General features: G+C 48.9%; 2 protein-coding genes across 3 annotated transcripts; both read right to left on the reverse strand.

Moving 5' to 3' along the window:
- Positions 1 to 2,032: 2,032 nt before the first annotated feature.
- Positions 2,033 to 4,153, reverse strand: LOC139398344 (gap junction beta-1 protein-like). 2 transcript variants are annotated; one of them, XM_071144393.1, is made up of 2 exons: positions 4,120 to 4,153; positions 2,033 to 2,874 (listed from the first exon to the last, which is right to left on the reverse strand). In XM_071144393.1, the coding sequence occupies exon 2, from the start codon at positions 2,858 to 2,860 to the stop codon at positions 2,033 to 2,035; it is 828 nt and encodes a 275-aa protein (XP_071000494.1). In that variant the 5' UTR covers positions 2,861 to 2,874; positions 4,120 to 4,153. The 2 variants fall into 2 exon arrangements, with proteins under 2 accessions (XP_071000494.1, XP_071000493.1); XM_071144392.1 differs by lacking the exon at positions 4,120 to 4,153 and adding an exon at positions 3,421 to 3,516.
- Positions 4,154 to 13,939: 9,786 nt separating this feature from the next.
- Positions 13,940 to 19,784, reverse strand: LOC139398346 (vacuolar ATPase assembly integral membrane protein vma21-like). Its single transcript, XM_071144395.1, has 3 exons — positions 19,636 to 19,784; positions 16,715 to 16,824; positions 13,940 to 15,366 (listed from the first exon to the last, which is right to left on the reverse strand). Exons 1-3 carry the CDS (start codon positions 19,695 to 19,697, stop codon positions 15,227 to 15,229), a joined length of 312 nt encoding a protein of 103 aa, XP_071000496.1. The 5' UTR covers positions 19,698 to 19,784; the 3' UTR covers positions 13,940 to 15,226.

Here is a 19,784-nt window from a genome sequence, read left to right on the forward strand (position 1 = left end):
CGTAGGAGTAGTCTGTAGGAGTAGTCTCTCTGCCGTAGGAGTAGTCTCCCTGCCGTAGGAGTAGTCTGTAGGAGTAGTCTCTCTGCCGTAGGAGTAGTCTGTAGGAGTAGTCTCCGTGCCGTAGGAGTAGTCTGTAGGAGTAGTCTCCGTGCCGTAGGAGTAGTCTGTAGGAGTAGTCTCTCTGCCGTAGGAGTAGTCTGTAGGAGTAGTCTCCGTGCCGTAGGAGTAGTCTCCATTCTGTAGGAGTAGTCTCCGTGCCGTAGGAGTAGTCTGTAGGAGTAGTCTCCCTGCCGTAGGAGTAGTCTGTAGGAGTAGTCTCTCTGCCGTAGGAGTAGTCTGTAGGAGTACTCTCCGTGCCGTAGGAGTAGTCTCCATTCTGTAGGAGTAGTCTCCGTGCCGTAGGAGTAGTCTGTAGGAGTAGTCTCCATTCTGTAGGAGTAGTCTCCCTACTGTAGGAGTAGTCTGTAGGAGTAGTCTCCCTGCTGTAGGAGTAGTCTCCCTGCTGTAGGAGTAGTCTCCCTGCCGTAGGAGTAGTCTCCGTGCCTTAGGAGTAGTCTATAGGAGTAGTCTCCGTGCCGTAGGAGTAGTCTGTAGGAGTAGTCTCCGTGCCGTAGGAGTAGTCTATAGGAGTAGTCTCCGTGCTGTAGGAGTAGTCTGTAGGAGTAGTCTCTGTGCCGTAGGAGTAGTCTCCCTGCTGTAGGAGTAGTCTGTAGGAATAGTCTCCTTGCTGTAGGAGTAGTCCCTCCGCTGTAGGAGTAGTCCCTCCGCTGTAGGAGTAGTCTATAGGGGTAGTCTCCCCACTGTAGGTGTAGTCTCCATTCTGTAGGAGCAGTCTCCATGCTGTAGGAGTAGTCTAAGAGTAGTCTCTGTGCTGTAGGAATAGTCTATAGGAGTAGTCTGTGCTGTAGGAGTAGTCTCCATTCTGTAGGAGCAGTCTCCATGCTGTAGGAGAAGACTAAGAGTAGTCTCTGTGCTGTAGGAGTAGTCTCCACTCTGTAGGAGTAGTCTCCACGCTGTAGGAGTAGTCTCCACGCTGTAGGAGTAATCTCCGTATTGTAGGAGTAGTCTGTGCTGTAGGAGTAGTCTCCCTGCTGTAGGAGTAGTCTCCACGCTGTAGGAGTAGTCTCCACGCTGTAGGAGTAGTCTCCCTGCTGTAGGAGTAGTCTCTACGCTGTAGGAGTAATCTCCGTATTGTAGGAGTAGTCTCCCTGCTGTAGGAGACTCAGTGAGTTCCAATACAATGGGTTTGTCAAGTCATGTGCCGAAACAAATGTTCCTTTATCCACTAGTTCCTGCCCCAAGGTTGTGAGACAAAACAGTGACTGTGTCGATCACGATGAAACAAAGTTCTCTCTCCAATCCAGCGTTGAGTTTGTCTGGGCTTGTTTGTTCTTCTCTACATCCTACCACCGTTAGGAATGGTGAGAACCTAGCACCAGCCACTAGAATAAATAGATGAAGAAATAAACGAGTGAATGATTGATGTTATTACTAGATGGAGCTATTGAGGATTTCTATCCAGTATGGTTACAAGCTGGTTACAGTTCATTAGTTTGAAGCAGTGAAAATTTGTGGGAACTAGGACTAGACAGCGTATCAGAAAGCAGAGCCCTGCTTTCCCATCTCCATAGGCAGCAAATCAGAGCACCTCTCTCCCTTCCAGGGCAGCCTATCAGAAAGCAGAGCACCTCTCTCCCTTCCAGGGCAGCCTATCAGAAAGCAGAGCACCTCTCTCCCTTCCAAGGCAGCCTATCAGAAAGCAGAGCACCTCTCTCCCTTCCAGGGCAGCCTATTAGAAAGCAGAGCACCTCTCTCCCTTCCAAGGCAGCCTATCAGAAAGCAGAGCACCTCTCTCCCTTCCAAGGCAGCCTATCAGAAAGCAGAGCACCTCTCTCCCTTCCAGGGCAGCCTATTAGAAAGCAGAGCACCTCTCTCCCTTCCAAGGCAGCCTATCAGAAAGCAGAGCACCTCTCTCCCTTCCAAGGCAGCCTATCAGAAAGCAGAGCACCTCTCTCCCTTCCAAGGCAGCCTATCAGAAAGCAGAACACCTCTCTCCCTTCTCCATAGAGGTCTTCCTAGCTCCCACGTTGAACTTGAACTTCGACTGGTCAGCGATCATCTGGTTGATTTCGTTCTGTTTGTAGGAGGACAGTTTATGACCAATCCCTGCTACCTTATTCTTGTCATTGTTACCATGGATACACCTCAGACATGCTCTGCCAATCAGGTAGGCCACCTCGGCCAGGTTAAGGAGAACACACACCCCCGACACGGAGAGCATGAACACGGTGAAGATGGTTTTCTCCGTGGGTCGCGACACGAAGCAGTCCACAGTGTTGGGGCAGGGGTACGAGTCACACTTGACCAGACGGAACATCTTGAAGTCAGGGTAGATCAAGTAGAATATATAAAGGAAGCCGACTTCCAGAACGATCCTAAACAGCACACTGATCATATAGGTCCACCAAAGGGCGCCTGCGATCGCAAACTTCTGATACTTGATTTGTTCCAACTCCTTAGGGGAAGCGCGCCCGGACTTCTTCAGGATCTTCTTGTTGATGTGTCTGCGATGGGCTACATGCATGGCCACTAGGAGAGCAGGCGTGGACACCAGGATGAGCTGCAAGGCCCACAGGCGGATGTGTGAGATGGGAAAGAACTGGTCATAGCAGACAGAGTTGCAGCCGGGCTGCTGGGTGTTGCAGGTGAAGCCAGACTTCTCGTCGCCCCAGACCGACTCGGCCGCCACCACGAGGACCAGGATTCTGAAGATGAAGATGACAGACAGCCAGATGCGGCCGATGCCGGTGGAATGCCTGTTTACGCCGCTGATCACGGCGTAAAAGGACCCCCAGTTCATTTTCGATTCCAGGTCTGGAGAGGAGAAACAAGAAGGGATATAGTTCTGTTGACAATGTATTGATACAAGCTAACGTTCGATCACACTGGGAAAGGTTCTCTATAAGAACGACCACGTCAAGGAAACATGTAATGAAGGAATTAGGGGACATCAAGGTACATCACATGTTGGTAACATATTGATATAGTCATTGAAACTGTACAATCTCTGAGTCAATCCTTAATAAAGGCAATCAATCAAACCTGTAGTGAGGAAGAAATAGTTCTTAAATAACCCCACAGGTGTACTGTATGTATCCAACCAACAATCATCCGAAATGCTTGAGCTCAAATCACTAAAACACCAGACACATCGGACAGAAAACCTCATTCTCAAACGTACTAACGTGGACTAAAACAGAACCTTCCTCCTATATAAACAACAACCACCCAACCTAACCCTTGTCTATGTCCCAAATAGCACCCCTTTCCCTATAAAAGTGCACTACTTTCAACCAGGACCCATTGAATAGGGTGTGATCTAGAAAGCAGTCCCAGTATTCTCTGAGCTGTTGGTCCTACCAGTCTCCGCCGGCAGTGGCGGCAGCACCAGGTCCTTAAACCACCACCGTCAGGTGTAGCCTGGCCATGGAGCTGGAGCGGTCGGGTCGCAGCAACGGCAAACAAGACTCAGCCTATTCCTGGCCTGCGCTTTAAGAACCTCGGGGCGATGGCCTAACACGGGCGTAACGTCACGCCACGTAACGCTCCGATAGCCAATAGCGAAACGATAACGGAGACATGTGATCCATTCAACAAGTATTAATACTGACTGACCGAGCAACCTGACCTTCAGACAGACGGACAAACAGACACGGCTACACCAGACAGACCAGCCAAGATACATTCTCCAAGCAACGACTCAAACATCCATCTCACTAGAAGAATCTTACAACTAACTTCAGACAGACACTGTCTAAGACCTCTACTGTAACTGAAGAAATACAACCAATCTTGAAACAGTCTTTAAACTATGCCAATCATAAAATACGCCCAAATCAAACCAAGAGAAGTTATTGTATTCGAGTGAACAGATGTTTCCTATCAGTAACTACTGTCTTTCTGCAGAACCATTCTAGAATCTAGTCTGGAATTCTAGAATTCTCAGAGAGCTCCAGAACACCTCAGACAGTCAGACCCTCTTTTCTTTTCCTCAGGAATCTCAACACATCATCATCCGAATGGTTAAATGAAGAGAATCAGAGATATGATGGCTTTTACCTTCAGCTGTGGTGGTACACAAAATGTGTACAAAGAAGGGTTAAATGAAATGTGTTTATTTTATCATCGAATCAGAAGGCTCTTGGCTTGTGAACACCATGCGTTGGTAAAATGCTAATCATTCCCGCGACACTAGCCACTACCCTGCACCGTAGCAGAGCCCAGCGCAGCACAGCGGTCATATGGTCTTATATAAACTATTACCATACAATGCTGCCCTTTATCAGAGCCCCAACAAGACTCTGTGTTATTCTGATAAAACGCCCTGGTTTCTGCCTACCCCCAGCAGAACATACAGTAGAAAGAATCTGTGTGGACACAAAAGGCCTGAGTCCCATGCCACATTATTTATTGTGCTGGGAGGGGAGGGCAGAGGGCCCGAACCACTGAGCTCCATGCCACATTATTTATTGTGCTTGGAGGGGAGGGCAGAGGGCCCGAACCACTGACCGAGAGAGCAGCGGAAAAAGAAGGGCGAGCAGTGGGCAAAATGAGATGTTTGCAGAATCATTCAAGAAACTATAAATCTGAAACATTTCCAAAAGTGGACAGTCAATGTCTTTGTGTTATATACTGGGTGTTTATTTAGGGATTAGATGGTTCTGATTGGCTTGTTTCCCTGATCTATCCATTAGATGGTTCTGATTGGCTTGTTCTCCTGATCTATCCATTAGATGGTTCTGATTGGCTTGTTTCCCTGATCTATCCATTAGCTGGTTCTGATTGGCTTGTTCTCCTGATCTATCCATTAGATGGTTCTGATTGGTTTGTTTCCCTGATCTATCCATTAGATGGTTCTGATTGGCTTGTTTCCCTGATCTATCAATTAGATGGTTCTGATTGGTTTGTTTCCCTGATCTATCCATTAGATGGTTCTGATTAGCTAGATCCCCTGATCTATCCATTAGATGGTTCTGATTGGCTTGTTTCCCTGATCTATCCATTAGATGGTTCTGATTGGCTTGTTCCCCTGATCTATCCATTAGATGGTTCTGATTGGCTTGTTCCCCTGATCTATCCATTAGATGGTTCTGATTGGCTTGTTCCCCTGATCTATCCACTAGATGGTTCTGATTGGCTTGTTCCCCTGATCTATCTATTAGATGGTTCTTATTGGCTTGTTCCCCTGATCTATCCATTAGATGGTTCTGATTGGCTTGTTCTCCTGACCTATCCATTAGATGCTTCTGATTGGCTTGTTCCCCTGATCCCATTCATAGCTCAAATCTCTAAATGTTATTTCTGTTCATCTGTCTATTTTCCGCTAAGAATAACATTCACACCTCTTACCCAATCAGGTGTTAGTCGTTCCATTCTAAGTGACTCCTGTGGTCTCATGTCAGACAGAGGTTGAAACCAACTCTGCTGAGCCACAAGCCCTGAGGACACAAGCCCTGAGGACACAAGCCCTGAGGACACAAGCCCTGAGGACACAAGCCCTGAGGACAGAAGCCCAGAGCCCCAAGTCCTGAGGACACAAGCCCTGAGCCCCAAGCCCTGAGGACACAAGCCCTGAGGACACAAGCCCTGACACAAGCCCTGAGCCCCAAGCCCTGAGGACACAAGCCCTGAGGACACAACACCTGAGGACACAAGCCCAGAGCCCCAAGTCCTGAGGACACAAGCCCTGAGACACCATACCCAAGCCCTCAGGACACAAGCCCTGAGCCCCAATCCCTGAGGACACAAGCCCTGAGCACCAAGCCCTGAGGACACAAGCCCTGAGCCCCAAGCCCCGAGCCACAAGCCCCGTGCCCCGAACCCCGAGCCCCGAGCACACGTCATCACCTGGGGGAACCACCACAGAAAGGCTATATTTGCTTATCTGTTATTTTACCAGGTCAGTTGACTGAGAGCACATTCTCATTTACAGCAACGACCTGGGGAAGAGTTACAGGGGAGAGGAGGGGGTGCATTTTTTAGAATAGGATACCATTGTAAACCCAGCCATAAATCTTCAACATGACGCGGAGACAGACAGAAAAGGCTATACGGACACTCTTGACCTGCAAACCAAAATGTACTTTCAGAATTGGTCAAAATTAGGTTAGGGTTAAGGGTTTGGTTAAAGTTAGGGATAAGGTAAGGGCAGTGCGTGACTTGGACTGAAATAGATTCCGGTACTCATTTTGTGTTCCGGTACTGGTTATATTTAGGTTCTGGAGCTCCACAACACTGTTGAACTAGTGTTCTATGAGAGGATTAGGAGATCAAGCAGTTGAACATTTGAGGTGCCGGTACTCAGCTCCGTTGATCTCCTGCCCAAGTCAAGCACTAATTAAGAGTCAGTTTTCATTTTTTGGGGGTTAGTCGTTTTACAGGTCAAGAGTGTCTTTCCATCCCTGAGAAACATTCGGAAAGTATTCAGACCCCTTCCCCTTTTCCACATTTTGTTACTTTACAGCCTTATTCTTAAATTGATTACATAATTTTTTTTCGTCATCAATCTACAAACAATACCCCATAATGACATCACAATACCCCATAATGACATCACAATACCCCATAATGACATCACAATACCCCATAATGACAAAGCGTAAACAGATTTTTTGACAATTTTGCAAATGTATTAACGTTAAAAAAAGGAAATACCTTATTTATTCAGAACCTTTGCTATGAGTCTCGAAATACAGCTCAGGTGCATCCTGTTTCCATTGATCATCCTTGAGATGTTTCTACAACTTGATTGGAGTCCACCTGTGGTAAATTCAATTGATTGGACTTGATTTGGAAAGGCACACACCTGTCTATATAAGGTCTGACATTTGACAGTGCATGTTAGAGCAAAAACCAATCCATGAGGTCGAAGGAATTGTCCGTGGAGCTCCGAGACAGGATTGTGTCGAGGCACAGATCTGGGGAAGGGTACCTAAACATTTCTGCAGCATTGAAATACTTATTTTCCACCATAATTTGCAAATAAATTCATTAAAAAAAAATCCTACAATGTGATTTTATGGATTTTTTTTTCTCATTTTGTCTGTCATAGTTTAAGTGTCCCTATGATGAAAATTACAGGCCTCTCTCATCTTTTTAAGTGGGAGAACTTGCACAATTGGTGGATGACTAAATACTTTTTTTGCCCCACTGTGTGTGTGTGTGTGTGTGTGTATACATATATGAATAAATAAATCCCCTAATTCTACCACCCCTCCCTTAATTGGAGTAAAATAACCGACAACACTTAGGCTGCTACTTAAACTTACACATACTTTATACATTTTACGGACACAATTTTTTAAAATGAATTCTGATTTGTTTTTAGTCCCACCCTCAAGCCCTTTCCATCCATCTCTGAAAAACATCCAGCCTTGATTTCAAATAGACATATTTTCCAACTGTGCTGTGGCGTTTCACAAGTTCTGAACCTTTATATTCTCATAGTTTCTACAGATTGTAAATTAAAGATGCATATTTTTACTAAATATTATTTTATTAAATCGATGGACTATGGCTTTTCAGATCACCCAGCAGTGCTACCTGCAGAGTTAGCTCCAGGTAAATGTTGCAATTCTACATATGGACAGTACCAAAATAAAGGATCTAATTATTCTGTCTCTTCACAGCAAAATCTGCAGAGCTGGGATGGTTGTATCCCCCATATATATAACATTATAATGGTAGCAAGAATTTTGTATAATAATTTGAATAGAAAACCTTATTTAAATTTTTTATTTATTTATTTATTTTTTAAATCTGGCGTTGTTTTGCGTGTCAATTCATAAACAATGTGCCATGGAATCGGCACATTGAAAATATCTATTTTTTGGTCCTTAAATTAAGCTGGTATACTTTTTTAATTTATCACAATTTTCTTTAATTCATTTTATTATTTAAGGGCCAACAACCAAGTTTCTTACCTTCTCTACTGACTGACACAGCAAGCACCTTCTCCCCCTTCCACTTGCCTCTATATGTGCGGTAATGCTGCAATCAGTTAGTTGTCGGTTTGGGAAGAGCAGACATTTCCATATGTTTCTGTTAGATGTATGTGTAACTCCACCAGTCCTATTTATGATATTATCAACATTGATTATACCATTATTATACCATTATTATACCATTATTATACCATTATTATACCATTATTAAATCATTTTTTTCCCCAAATAATGTTTTTAAAAAGAAAATCAATTAGTATATTTGAGTTTAACCAGAACATTTGTTCTGTCTTTTCAGGTGGATTAAACTTTTGTATGACTGAGAGGTTCAATTATTTCATATTTAATCATTTCAGCCCTCTGAACGAACATTCATTATATAAATAGACCCATTTCATTTTGTCTGGTTTGCCATTCCAAAGAAAGTGGAATATATTTTGCACATATAATAAAATAAAGTTGTTTGGTGTTGTCAGGGCCATAAGTAAATATGAATTAATCAGGGTGTATTTTCCTTTCCATGGTAGCAAGATCTTATCTATTTATAAAAAAACTTTCTATATATATTTTATTATTATTTTTTATTTAACGAGGCAAGTCAGTTAAGAACAAATTCTTATTTTCAATGACAGCCTAGGAACAGTGGGTTAACTGCCTGTTCAGGGGAACAGTGGGTTAACTGCCTGTTCAAGGGAACAGTGGGTTAACTGCCTGTTCAGGAGAACAGTGGGTTAACTGCCTGTTCAGGGGAACAGTGGGTTAACTGCCTGTTCAAGGGAACAGTGGGTTAACTGCCTGTTCAGGAGAACAGTGGGTTAACTGCCTGTTCAGGGGAACAGTGGGTTAACTGCCTGTTCAGGGGAACAGTGGGTTAACTGCCTGTTCAGGGGAACAGTGGGTTAACTGCCTGTTCAGGGGAACAGTGGGTTAACTGCCTGTTCAGGGGAAAAGTGGGTTAACTGCCTGTTCAGGGGAACAGTGGGTTAACTGCCTGTTCAGGGGAACAGTGGGTTAACTGCCTGTTCAGGGGAACAGTGGGTTAACTGCCTGTTCAGGGGAACAGTGGGTTAACTGCCTTGTTCAGGAGAACAGTGGGTTAACTGCCTGTTCAGGGGAACAGTGGGTTAACTGCCTGTTCAGGGGAACAGTGGGTTAACTGCCTGTTCAGGGGAACAGTGGGTTAACTGCCTTGTTCAGGGGAACAGTGGGTTAACTGCCTGTTCAGGGGAACAGTGGGTTAACTGCCTTGTTCAGGGGCAGAACGACAGATTTGTACCTTGTCAGCTCGGGGGTTTGAACTTGCAACCTTCCGGTTACTTGTCCAACACTCGAACCACTAGGCTACTTGCCTCCCCATATAAGTGTATTGTAGTTCAGTCTCTCGGTCCCTGCTTTGATGCACCTGTACTGACCTCGCCTTCTGGATGATAGCGGGGTGAACAGGCAGTGGCTCGGGTGGCTGTTGTCCTTGATGAGGCCTTCCTGTGACATCCGGTGGTTGTTGTCCTTGATGAGGCCTTCCTGTGACATCCGGTGGCTGTTGTCCTTGGTGAGGCCTTCCTGTGACATCCGGTGGTTGTTGTCCTTGATGAGGCCTTCCTGTGACATCGGGTGGCTGTTGTCCTTGATGAGGCCTTCCTGTGACATCGGGTGGCTGTTGTCCTTGATGAGGCCTTCCTGTGACATCGGGTGGCTGTTGTCCTTGATGAGGCCTTCCTGTGACATCGGGTGGCTGTTGTCCTTGATGAGGCCTTCCTGTGACATCGGGTGGCTGTTGTCCTTGATGAGGCCTTCCTGTGACATCGGGTGGCTGTTGTCCTTGATGAGGCCTTCCTGTGACATCGGGTGGCTGTTGTCCTTGATGAGGCCTTCCTGTGACATCGGGTGGCTGTTGTCCTTGATGAGGCCTTCCTGTGACATCGGGTGGCTGTTGTCCTTGATGAGGCCTTCCTGTGACATCGGGTGGCTGTTGTCCTTGATGAGGCCTTCCTGTGACATCGGGTGCTCCTTCGTTTAAAGTACTTTGCTTCCTCCTGTCAACATACTGTCAGGTGAATCATGAATGACAAACGTCACAGCATTGTTGCGTTAGGTGTTTGTTTAACGTAAATATGTTCCTTTATGACGTGGACCTGTTAGTGGGAACTGTGATAACAGCACTGTGATTTTAATTTGGTAAAACATTAGCTTAGGGATTTTTATTAATAAACATGAACAATCCCAATGTCGTTTAAGTATTTAAATGTTCACATCCCTAATTGGAACCATTTATAAATGAGTATTATTTGTGATGCATGATGTGCATGAGAAGTTCAATAGCCCAGCAGATGACGCAAGACACTACAGTGAAAACACTGAGCTAACAGGAACTCTGAGGATGAGAGTTGTTCTGCATGGTGGTTTGGTGGTGCTTGCTGTGTCTCTGAGCCATACATAATGATGTCTGTATGACTGTCTCAGTCAGGAGAGCATGGTGCTTGCTGTGTCTCTGAGCCATACATAATGATGTCTGTATGACTGTCTCAGTCAGGAGATCATGGTGCTTGCTGTGTCTCTGAGCCATACATAATGATGTCTGCATGACTGTCTCAGTCAGGAGAGCATGGTGCTTGCTGTGTCTCTGAGCCATACATAATGATGTCTGTATGACTGTCTCAGTCAGGAGATCATGGTGCTTGCTGTGTCTCTGAGCCATACATAATGATGTCTGTATGACTGTCTCAGTCAGGAGAGCATGGTGCTTGCTGTGTCTCTGAGCCATACATAATGATGTCTGTATGACTGTCTCAGTCAGTAGAGCATGGTGCTTGCTGTGTCTCAGTCAGTAGAGCATGGTGCTTGCTGTGTCTCAGTCAGTAGAGCATGGTGCTTGCTGTGTCTCAGTCAGTAGAGCATGGTGCTTGCTGTGTCTCAGTCAGTAGAGCATGGTGCTTGCTGTGTCTCAGTCAGTAGAGCATGGTGCTTGCTGTGTCTCAGTCAGTAGAGCATGGTGCTTGCTGTGTATCAGTCAGTAGAGCATGGTGCTTGCTGTGTCTCAGTCAGTAGAGCATGGTGCTTGCTGTCTCAGTCAGTAGAGCATGGTGCTTGCTGTGTCAGTCAGTAGAGCATGGTGCTTGCTGTCTCAGTCAGTAGAGCATGGTGCTTGCTGTGTCTCAGTCAGTAGAGCATGGTGCTTGCTGTGTCTCAGTCAGTAGAGCATGGTGCTTGCTGTGTCTCAGTCAGTAGAGCATGGTGCTTGCTGTCTCAGTCAGTAGAGCATGGTGCTTGCTGTGTCAGTCAGTAGAGCATGGTGCTTGCTGTCTCAGTCAGTAGAGCATGGTGCTTGCTGTGTCTCAGTCAGTAGAGCATGGTGCTTGCTGTGTCTCAGTCAGTAGAGCATGGTGCTTGCTGTGTCTCTGAGCCATACATAATGATGTCTGTATGACTGTCTCAGTCAGGAGAGCATGGTGCTTGCTGTGTCTCTGAGCCATACATAATGATGTCTGTATGACTGTCTCAGTCAGTAGAGCATGGTGCTTGCTGTCTCAGTCAGTAGAGCATGGTGCTTGCTGTGTCTCAGTCAGTAGAGCATGGTGCTTGCTGTCTCAGTCAGTAGAGCATGGTGCTTGCTGTGTCTCTGAGCCATACATAATGATGTCTGTATGACTGTCTCAGTCCGGAGAGCATGGTGCTTGCTGTGTCTCAGTCAGTAGAGCATGGTGCTTGCTGTCTCAGTCAGTATAGCATGGTGCTTGCTGTGTCAGTCAGTAGAGCATGGTGCTTGCTGTCTCAGTCAGTAGAGCATGGTGCTTGCTGTGTCTCAGTCAGTAGAGCATGGTGCTTGCTGTGTCTCAGTCAGTAGAGCATGGTGCTTGCTGTGTCTCAGTCAGTAGAGCATGGTGCTTGCTGTGTCTCAGTCAGTAGAGCATGGTGCTTGCTGTGTCTCAGTCAGTAGAGCATGGTGCTTGCTGTGTCTCAGTCAGTAGAGCATGGTGCTTGCTGTGTCTCAGTCAGTAGAGCATGGTGCTTGCTGTGTCTCAGTCAGTAGAGCATGGTGCTTGCTGTGTCTCAGTCAGTAGAGCATGGTGCTTGCTGTCTCAGTCAGTATAGCATGGTGCTTGCTGTGTCAGTCAGTAGAGCATGGTGCTTGCTGTCTCAGTCAGTAGAGCATGGTGCTTGCTGTGTCTCAGTCAGTAGAGCATGGTGCTTGCTGTGTCTCAGTCAGTAGAGCATGGTGCTTGCTGTGTCTCAGTCAGTAGAGCATGGTGCTTGCTGTGTCTCAGTCAGTAGAGCATGGTGCTTGCTGTGTCTCACGTCAGTAGAGCATGGTGCTTGCTGTGTCTCAGTCAGTAGAGCATGGTGCTTGCTGTGTCTCAGTCAGTAGAGCATGGTGCTTGCTGTGTCTCAGTCAGTAGAGCATGTAGCTGGCTGTGTCTCAGTCAGTAGAGCATGGTGCTTGCTGTGTCTCAGTCAGTAGAGCATGGTGCTTGCTGTGTCTCAGTCAGTAGAGCATGGTGCTTGCTGTGTCTCAGTCAGTAGAGCATGGTGCTTGCTGTGTCTCAGTCAGTAGAGCATGGTGCTTGCTGTGTCTCAGTCAGTAGAGCATGGTGCTTGCTGTGTCTCAGTCAGTAGAGCATGGTGCTTGCTGTGTCAGTCAGTAGAGCATGGTGCTTGCTGTCTCAGTCAGTAGAGCATGGTGCTTGCTGTGTCTCAGTCAGTAGAGCATGGTGCTTGCTGTGTCTCAGTCAGTAGAGCATGGTGCTTGCTGTGTCTCAGTCAGTAGAGCATGGTGCTTGCTGTGTCTCAGTCAGTAGAGCATGGTGCTTGCTGTGTCTCAGTCAGTAGAGCATGGTGCTTGCTGTGTCTCAGTCAGTAGAGCATGGTGCTTGCTGTGTCTCAGTCAGTAGAGCATGGTGCTTGCTGTGTCTCAGTCAGTAGAGCATGGTGCTTGCTGTGTCTCAGTCAGTAGAGCATGGTGCTTGCTGTGTCTCAGTCAGTAGAGCATGGTGCTTGCTGTGTCTCAGTCAGTAGAGCATGGTGCTTGCTGTGTCTCAGTCAGTAGAGCATGGTGCTTGCTGTGTCTCAGTCAGTAGAGCATGGTGCTTGCTGTGTCTCAGTCAGTAGAGCATGGTGCTTGCTGTGTCTCAGTCAGTAGAGCATGGTGCTTGCTGTGTCTCAGTCAGTAGAGCATGGTGCTTGCTGTGTCTCAGTCAGTAGAGCATGGTGCTTGCTGTGTCTCAGTCAGTAGAGCATGGTGCTTGCTGTGTCTCAGTCAGTAGAGCATGGTGCTTGCTGTGTCTCAGTCAGTAGAGCATGGTGCTTGCTGTGTCTCAGTCAGTAGAGCATGGTGCTTGCTGTGTCTCAGTCAGTAGAGCATGGTGCTTGCTGTGTCTCAGTCAGTAGAGCATGGTGCTTGCTGTGTCTCAGTCAGTAGAGCATGGTGCTTGCTGTGTCTCAGTCAGTAGAGCATGGTGCTTGCTGTGTCTCAGTCAGTAGAGCATGGTGCTTGCTGTGTCTCTGAGCCATACATAATGATGTCTGTATGACTGTCTCAGTCAGTAGAGCATGGTGCTTGCTGTGTCTCAGTCAGTAGAGCATGGTGCTTGCTGTGTCTCAGTCAGTAGAGCATGGTGCTTGCTGTGTCTCAGTCAGTAGAGCATGGTGCTTGCTGTGTCTCAGTCAGTAGAGCATGGTGCTTGCTGTGTCTCAGTCAGTAGAGCATGGTGCTTGCTGTGTCTCAGTCAGTAGAGCATGGTGCTTGCTGTGTCTCAGTCAGTAGAGCATGGTGCTTGCTGTGTCTCAGTCAGTAGAGCATGGTGCTTGCTGTGTCTCAGTCAGTAGAGCATGGTGCTTGCTGTGTCTCAGTCAGTAGAGCATGGTGCTTGCTGTGTCTCAGTCAGTAGTCACTACTCTGGATAGGAGCATGTGCTACAGAACTAAAATGTTTCCACAGTTCATCAAAGTATGGATCATTTGATTTGTTTAATGTTTCATCATAACAAACACTCTGGAGTTGAAATACTACTCTTGAGTACCCTGACGATTATACTACACTTCTGGAGACATCAAATTACAACCAAAAATAAACGTCTACAGACAGTCGCACGAAAACACAACGCTCTTAAATGAATCCGGTCAACAAGGACGGATCCAACCACAACAGCAGTGACATGATGTAAACACACAGAAAACAAAATGGCACCTTATTCCCTGTATAATCCACTACGTTTGGTCAACGGGGCCCTGGTTAAGCAGCCTTACGGGGCCCTGGTCAAGCAGCCTTACGGGGCCCTGGTCAAGCAGCCTTACGGGGCCCTGGTCAAGCAGCCTTACTGGGCCCTGGTCAAGCAGCCTTACGGGGCCCTGGTCAAGCAGCCTTACGGGGCCCTGGTTAAGCAGCCTTACGGGGCCCTGGTCATGCAGCCTTACGGGGCCCTGGTCAAACGTAGTGCATTAAATAGGGAATAGGGTTGGACGCAGACAATACATTTCTACATGCACGCTCCAGTTGTGAACTGGCATTTCACGGCCGTCTCTGGCCAGGGCCCAGTTTATGACACAGGCTGTAACACATGACAGGGAAGGTGTTCAGTCTGTTACAAAATACACTGAGCAGAAGCTCAGAAACAGCCAATACATTATTCTCTCCTAACACCAGGAGATGGACTCGGTATGAACCCCTCCATGGCTGTTGGGCTGGGGTGGGGGCTGGGGTGGGGGCTGGTCAAACAGGGGGCTGGGTTGGGGGCTGGTCAAACAGGGGGCTGGTCAAACAGGGGGCTGGGAGGGGGGCTGGTCAAACAGGGGGCTGGGTTGGGGGCTGGTCAAACAGGGGGCTGGGTTGGGGGCTGGTCAAACAGGGGGCTCGGGTGGGGGCTGGTCAAACAGGGGGCTGGGTTGGGGGCTGGTCAAACAGAGGGGGTGGGGTGGGGGCTGGAGAGAAGCCAGGCGGTGGTTGGGGGCTGGGTTGGGGGCTGGTCAAACAGGGGGTTGGGGGCTGGAGAGAAGCCAGGCTGGGTTGGGGCTGGAGAGAAGCCAGGCAGGGTGGGGGCTGGAGAGAAGCCAGGCTGGGGTGGGGGCTGGAGAGAAGCCAGGCTGGGTTGGGGCTGGAGAGAAGCCAGGCAGGGTGGGGGCTGGAGAGAAGCCAGGCAGAGTGGGGGCTGGAGAGAAGCCAGGCTGGGGTGGGGGCTGGAAGTGGCTTGGTCCAGGCCTTCTCTGGGCCAGCAGCACGGCCAGGTTAAGGGTTAGTCGTGTTTCCCCTTGTCCTTGGTGGAGCCCTCGTTCCAGGCCACGTAGACAAACAAAGCCAGAACCACATGTACGGCCAGCACAGCTACGATGGCAGCATAGAAATAACTGTCTGAGGTAGACATCTGTAGGGAACCTGGAGAGAGGAGAGCAGGAGAGGGGAGGAGGAGAGAGAGGGTGGGAGGAAGAAGAGGGGAGGAGGAGAGAGAGAGGTGGGAGGAAGGAGAGGGGAGGAGGAGAGAGAGAGGTGGGAGGAAGGAGAGGGGAGGAGGAGAGAGAGAGGTGGGAGGAAGGAGAGGGGAGGAGGAGAGAGAGAGGTGGGAGGAAGGAGAGGGGAGGAGGAGAGAGAGAGGTGGGAGGAAGGAGAGGGGAGGAGGAGAGAGAGGGTGGGAGGAAGGAGAGGGGAGGAGGAGAGAGAGAGGTGGGAGGAAGGAGAGGGGAGGAGGAAAGAGAGAGGTGGGAGGAAGGAGAGGGGAGGAGGAGAGAGAGAGAGAGGTGGGAGGAAGGAGAGGGGAGGAGGAGGAGAGAGAGGGGTGGGAAGAAGGAGAGGGGAGGAGGAGAGAGAGGGGTGGGAGGAAGGAGAGGGGAGGAGGAGAGAGAGGGGTGGGAGGAAGGAGAGGGGAGGAGGAGAGAGAGGGGTGGGAGGAAGGAGAGGGGAGGAGGAGAGAGAGAGAGAGGTGGGAGGAAGGAGAGGGGAGGAGGAGGAGAGAGAGGGGTGGGAAGAAGGAGAGGGGAGGAGGAGAGAGAGGGGTGGGAGGAAGGAGAGGGGAGGAGGAGAGAGAGGGGTGGGAGGAAGGAGAGGGGAGGAGGAGAGAGAGGGGTGGGAGGAAGGAGAGGGGAGGAGGAGAGAGAGGGGTGGGAGGAAGGAGAGGGGAGGAGGAGAGAGAGGGGTGGGAGGAAGGAGAGGGGAGGAGGAGAGAGAGAGGTGGGAGGAAGGAGAGGGGAGGAGGAAAGAGAGAGGTGGGAGGAAGGAGAGGGGAGGAGGAGAGAGAGAGGTGGGAGGAAGGAGAGGGGAGGAGGAGAGAGAGGGGTGGGAAGAAGGAGAGGGGAGGAGGAGAGAGAGGGGTGGGAGGAAGGAGAGGGGAGAAGGAGAGAGAGGGGTGGGAGGAAGGAGAGGGGAGGAGGAGAGAGAGGGGTGGGAGGAAGGAGAGGGGAGGAGGAGAGAGAGGGGTGGGAGGAAGGAGAGGGGAGGAGGAGAGAGAGGGGTGGGAGGAAGGAGAGGGGAGGAGGAGAGAGAGGGGTGGGAGGAAATAGAGGGGAGGAGGAGAGAGAGGGTGGGAGGAAGGAGAGGGGAGAAGGAGAGAGAGAGGTGGGAGGAAGGAGAGGATAGGAGGAGAGAGAGGTGGGAGAAAGGAGAGGGGAGGAGGAGAGAGAGAGGTGGGAGGAAGGAGAGGGGAGGAGGAGACAGGAGGAAATTCAAATAAATTGTTTTGAATATTGATTGGGATATTTAGGCCTCTCTCAGACAAGAAATAATGATTTACCTTCAAAGATGTATGCCTTTGATGCGAAGTACAGTCCTATGGGCAGGGTGACCATCAGGATGGTGAAGAAGAGAAGAGTTTTCAGAGCAGATACCAGAGAACTGTCATTCCTGCAGGAGAGACAATATATATCCTCCATCATATGTCTTGGTGGTGGCTCTGGGTGAGTACATTACGTGAACTGCATGTGTTTGATATTATTGAATGCATAGACCTACTGTTAGCTATGGGACGTTAATACTGATAGAGCTAGCTAAAATACCTTAGACCAGTGGTGCTGCCCTCTAGTGGGGAAACTCAGAATGTAGACCAGTGGTGCTGCCCTCTAGTGGGGAAACTCAGAATGTAGACCCGTGGTGCTGCCCTCTAGTGGGGAAACTCAGAATGTAGACCAGTGGTGCTGCCCTCTAGTGGGGAAACTCAGAATGTAGACCAGTGGTGCTGCCCTCCAGTGGGGAAACTCAGAATGTAGACCAGTGGTGCTGCCCTCTAGTGGGGAAACTCAGAATGTAGACCAGTGGTGCTGCCCTCTAGTGGGGAAACTCAGAATGTAGACCAGTGGTGCTGCCCTCTAGTGGGGAAACTCAGAATGTAGACCAGTGGTGCTGCCCTCTAGTGGGGAAACTCAGAATGTAGACCAGTGGTGCTGCCCTCTAGTGGGGAAACTCAGAATGTAGACCAGTGGTGCTGCCCTCTAGTGGGTCTAGAGCACGGTCTGAAAACACCTGCTGGTGCTCCTCTCCATGTCCCTAAAGACGGTCTGAAAACACCTGCTGGTGCTCCTCTCCATGTCCCTGCAGATGGTCTGAAAACACCTGCTGGTGCTCCTCTCCATGTCCCTAAAGACGGTCTGAAAACACCTGCTGGTGCTCCTCTCCATGTCCCTGCAGATGGTCTGAAAACACCTGCTGGTGCTCCTCTCCATGTCTCTACAGACGGTCTGAAAACACCTGCTGGTGCTCCTCTCCATGTCCCTGCAGACGGTCTGAAAACACCTGCTGGTGCTCCTCTCCATGTCCTACTTACGGTCTGGAAACACCTGCTGGTGCTCCTCTCCATGTCCCTGCAGACGGTCTGAAAACACCTGCTGGTGCTCCTCTCCATGTCCCTACTTACGGTCTGGAAACACCTGCTGGTGCTCCTCTCCATGTCCCTGCAGACAGTCTGAAAACACCTGCTGGTGCTCCTCTCCATGTCCCTGCAGACGGTCTGAAAACACCTGCTGGTGCTCCTCTCCATGTCCCTAAAGACGGTCTGAAAACACCTGCGGGTGCTCCTCTCCATGTCCCTAAAGACGGTCTGAAAACACCTGCTGGTGCTCCTCTCCATGTCCCTACTTACGGTCTGGAAACACCTGCTGGTGCTCCTCTCCATGTCCCTGCAGACGGTCTGAAAACACCTGCGGGTGCTCCTCTCCATGTCCCTAAAGACGGTCTGAAAACACCTGCTGGTGCTCCTCTCCATGTCCCTGCAGACAGTCTGAAAATACCTGCTGGTGCTCCTCTCCATGTCCCTGCAGACGGTCTGAAAACACCTGCTGGTGCTCCTCTCCATGTCCCTGCAGACGGTCTGAAAACACCTGCTGGTGCTCCTCTCCATGTCCCTGCAGACGGTCTGAAAACACCTGCTGGTGCTCCTCTCCATGTCCCTGCAGACGGTCTGAAAACACCTGCTGGTGCTCCTCTCCATGTCCCTGCAGACGGTCTGAAAACACCTGCGGGTGCTCCTCTCCATGTCCCTAAAGACGGTCTGAAAACACCTGCTGGTGCTCCTCTCCATGTCCCTGCAGACAGTCTGAAAACACCTGCTGGTGCTCCTCTCCATGTCCCTGCAGACGGTCTGAAAACACCTGCTGGTGCTCCTCTCCATGTCCCTGCAGACGGTCTGAAAACACCTGCTGGTGCTCCTCTCCATGTCCCTGCAGACGGTCTGAAAACACCTGCGGGTGCTCCTCTCCATGTCCCTAAAGACGGTCTGGAAACACCTGCTTTTCCTGGAACTCTTTTTAAAAATAGTTGACCAACTTAGTCAGCTGTCTTATCTTTGTGGCTTGGGTGCTTGGTGTCCAGATGTCTTTTCCTTTTGGAGGGTTTCCTGCTCTCATCAGCGAACAGCTCATTGAATAGGACGCACAGCGGCCTACACTCACCCTGCCTGGCTTCTTTATATGGAAAACCATATTCCATGAAGTCGGAGTTATATTTTCTCCAGTCGACAGGGGACCGGGTTGTCTGCCTTGTCGTTGACATTGGAAGCAGCAGAAGAGGGAGCTGCACATTTTAAAAATGTGTCCATGATTTTACTCTGACAGCTAGCCCACATGAGTTAAATGACAGCTAACTATACACGTGTGCAATGCCTGCAGAACACATCTGGATAGTTAGTTAGCTGTCAATCAATCTAACTGAAAATCTGTATTATCTGATTGGACGACATGTCACATTTAAAACAAAACAATGTGTCAGAATGACATTTTTATTGGTCCAGTGTGTGTGTGTGTGTGTGTGTGTGTCTAGAAAGCTGTCATTTCATTGGATCAGTTTTTGCGTGTGGGGCGAGAACATTATTGTATTTGGTCAGTGAGTGTGTGCAGCCCGAAAACCCTCCGATACCGAACCCCACTACCGACCCGCTACACGTGTAAATACAGCAGCAATAAGCGGTGAGGCGGTATCCTTTCAAAATAAAAGTTTCGATGCGGAGGTTACCTTTCAAAATATTTTACATTTTTAAATGTGTTATTATTATATATCTTTTTTTTCTTACACAAGTCCCGCGACCCCTTAAAATCCTCCCGCGACCTCCCAGTTGACGTGCTGGCTAAAGCGCCAAGCTATCTATGTAATGAATGGGCTAATGTTAACTAACTACTGTTAGTAACGTTATCTAATACGACGACTGAATAATTAACGCTCTCTTACCCTCTGAAATCCGGGGCTCCAGCATACGTGGTGCTAAGTGATGTTTTGGCATATCCTTCCATTTCTCTGAGAAATGCAGAAAATAAAACAGCAAAATCTATATGAAATAGAGAGGGTAAACTGTTGTCGCTATGGATATATTTCAACAC

This window comes from Oncorhynchus clarkii, unplaced genomic scaffold (assembly GCF_045791955.1).
Source record: "Oncorhynchus clarkii lewisi isolate Uvic-CL-2024 unplaced genomic scaffold, UVic_Ocla_1.0 unplaced_contig_13078_pilon_pilon, whole genome shotgun sequence".
Lineage (NCBI taxonomy): Eukaryota > Metazoa > Chordata > Actinopteri > Salmoniformes > Salmonidae > Oncorhynchus > Oncorhynchus clarkii.

Excerpts from the sequence above, each read along its gene's own strand:
- LOC139398344 (XM_071144393.1), bottom strand. The coding sequence starts at position 2,860 with ATGAACTGGGGGTCCTTTTACGCCGTGATCAGCGGCGTAAACAGGCAT.
- LOC139398346 (XM_071144395.1), bottom strand. The coding sequence starts at position 19,697 with ATGGAAGGATATGCCAAAACATCACTTAGCACCACGTATGCTGGAGCC. Across the intron at positions 16,825-19,635 it reads GGAGCCCCGGATTTCAGAGG|GAATGACAGTTCTCTGGTAT; the intron begins GTAAGAGAGCGT and ends TCTCTCCTGCAG. Across the intron at positions 15,367-16,714 it reads AAAGGCATACATCTTTGAAG|GTTCCCTACAGATGTCTACC; the intron begins GTAAATCATTAT and ends TCCTCTCTCCAG.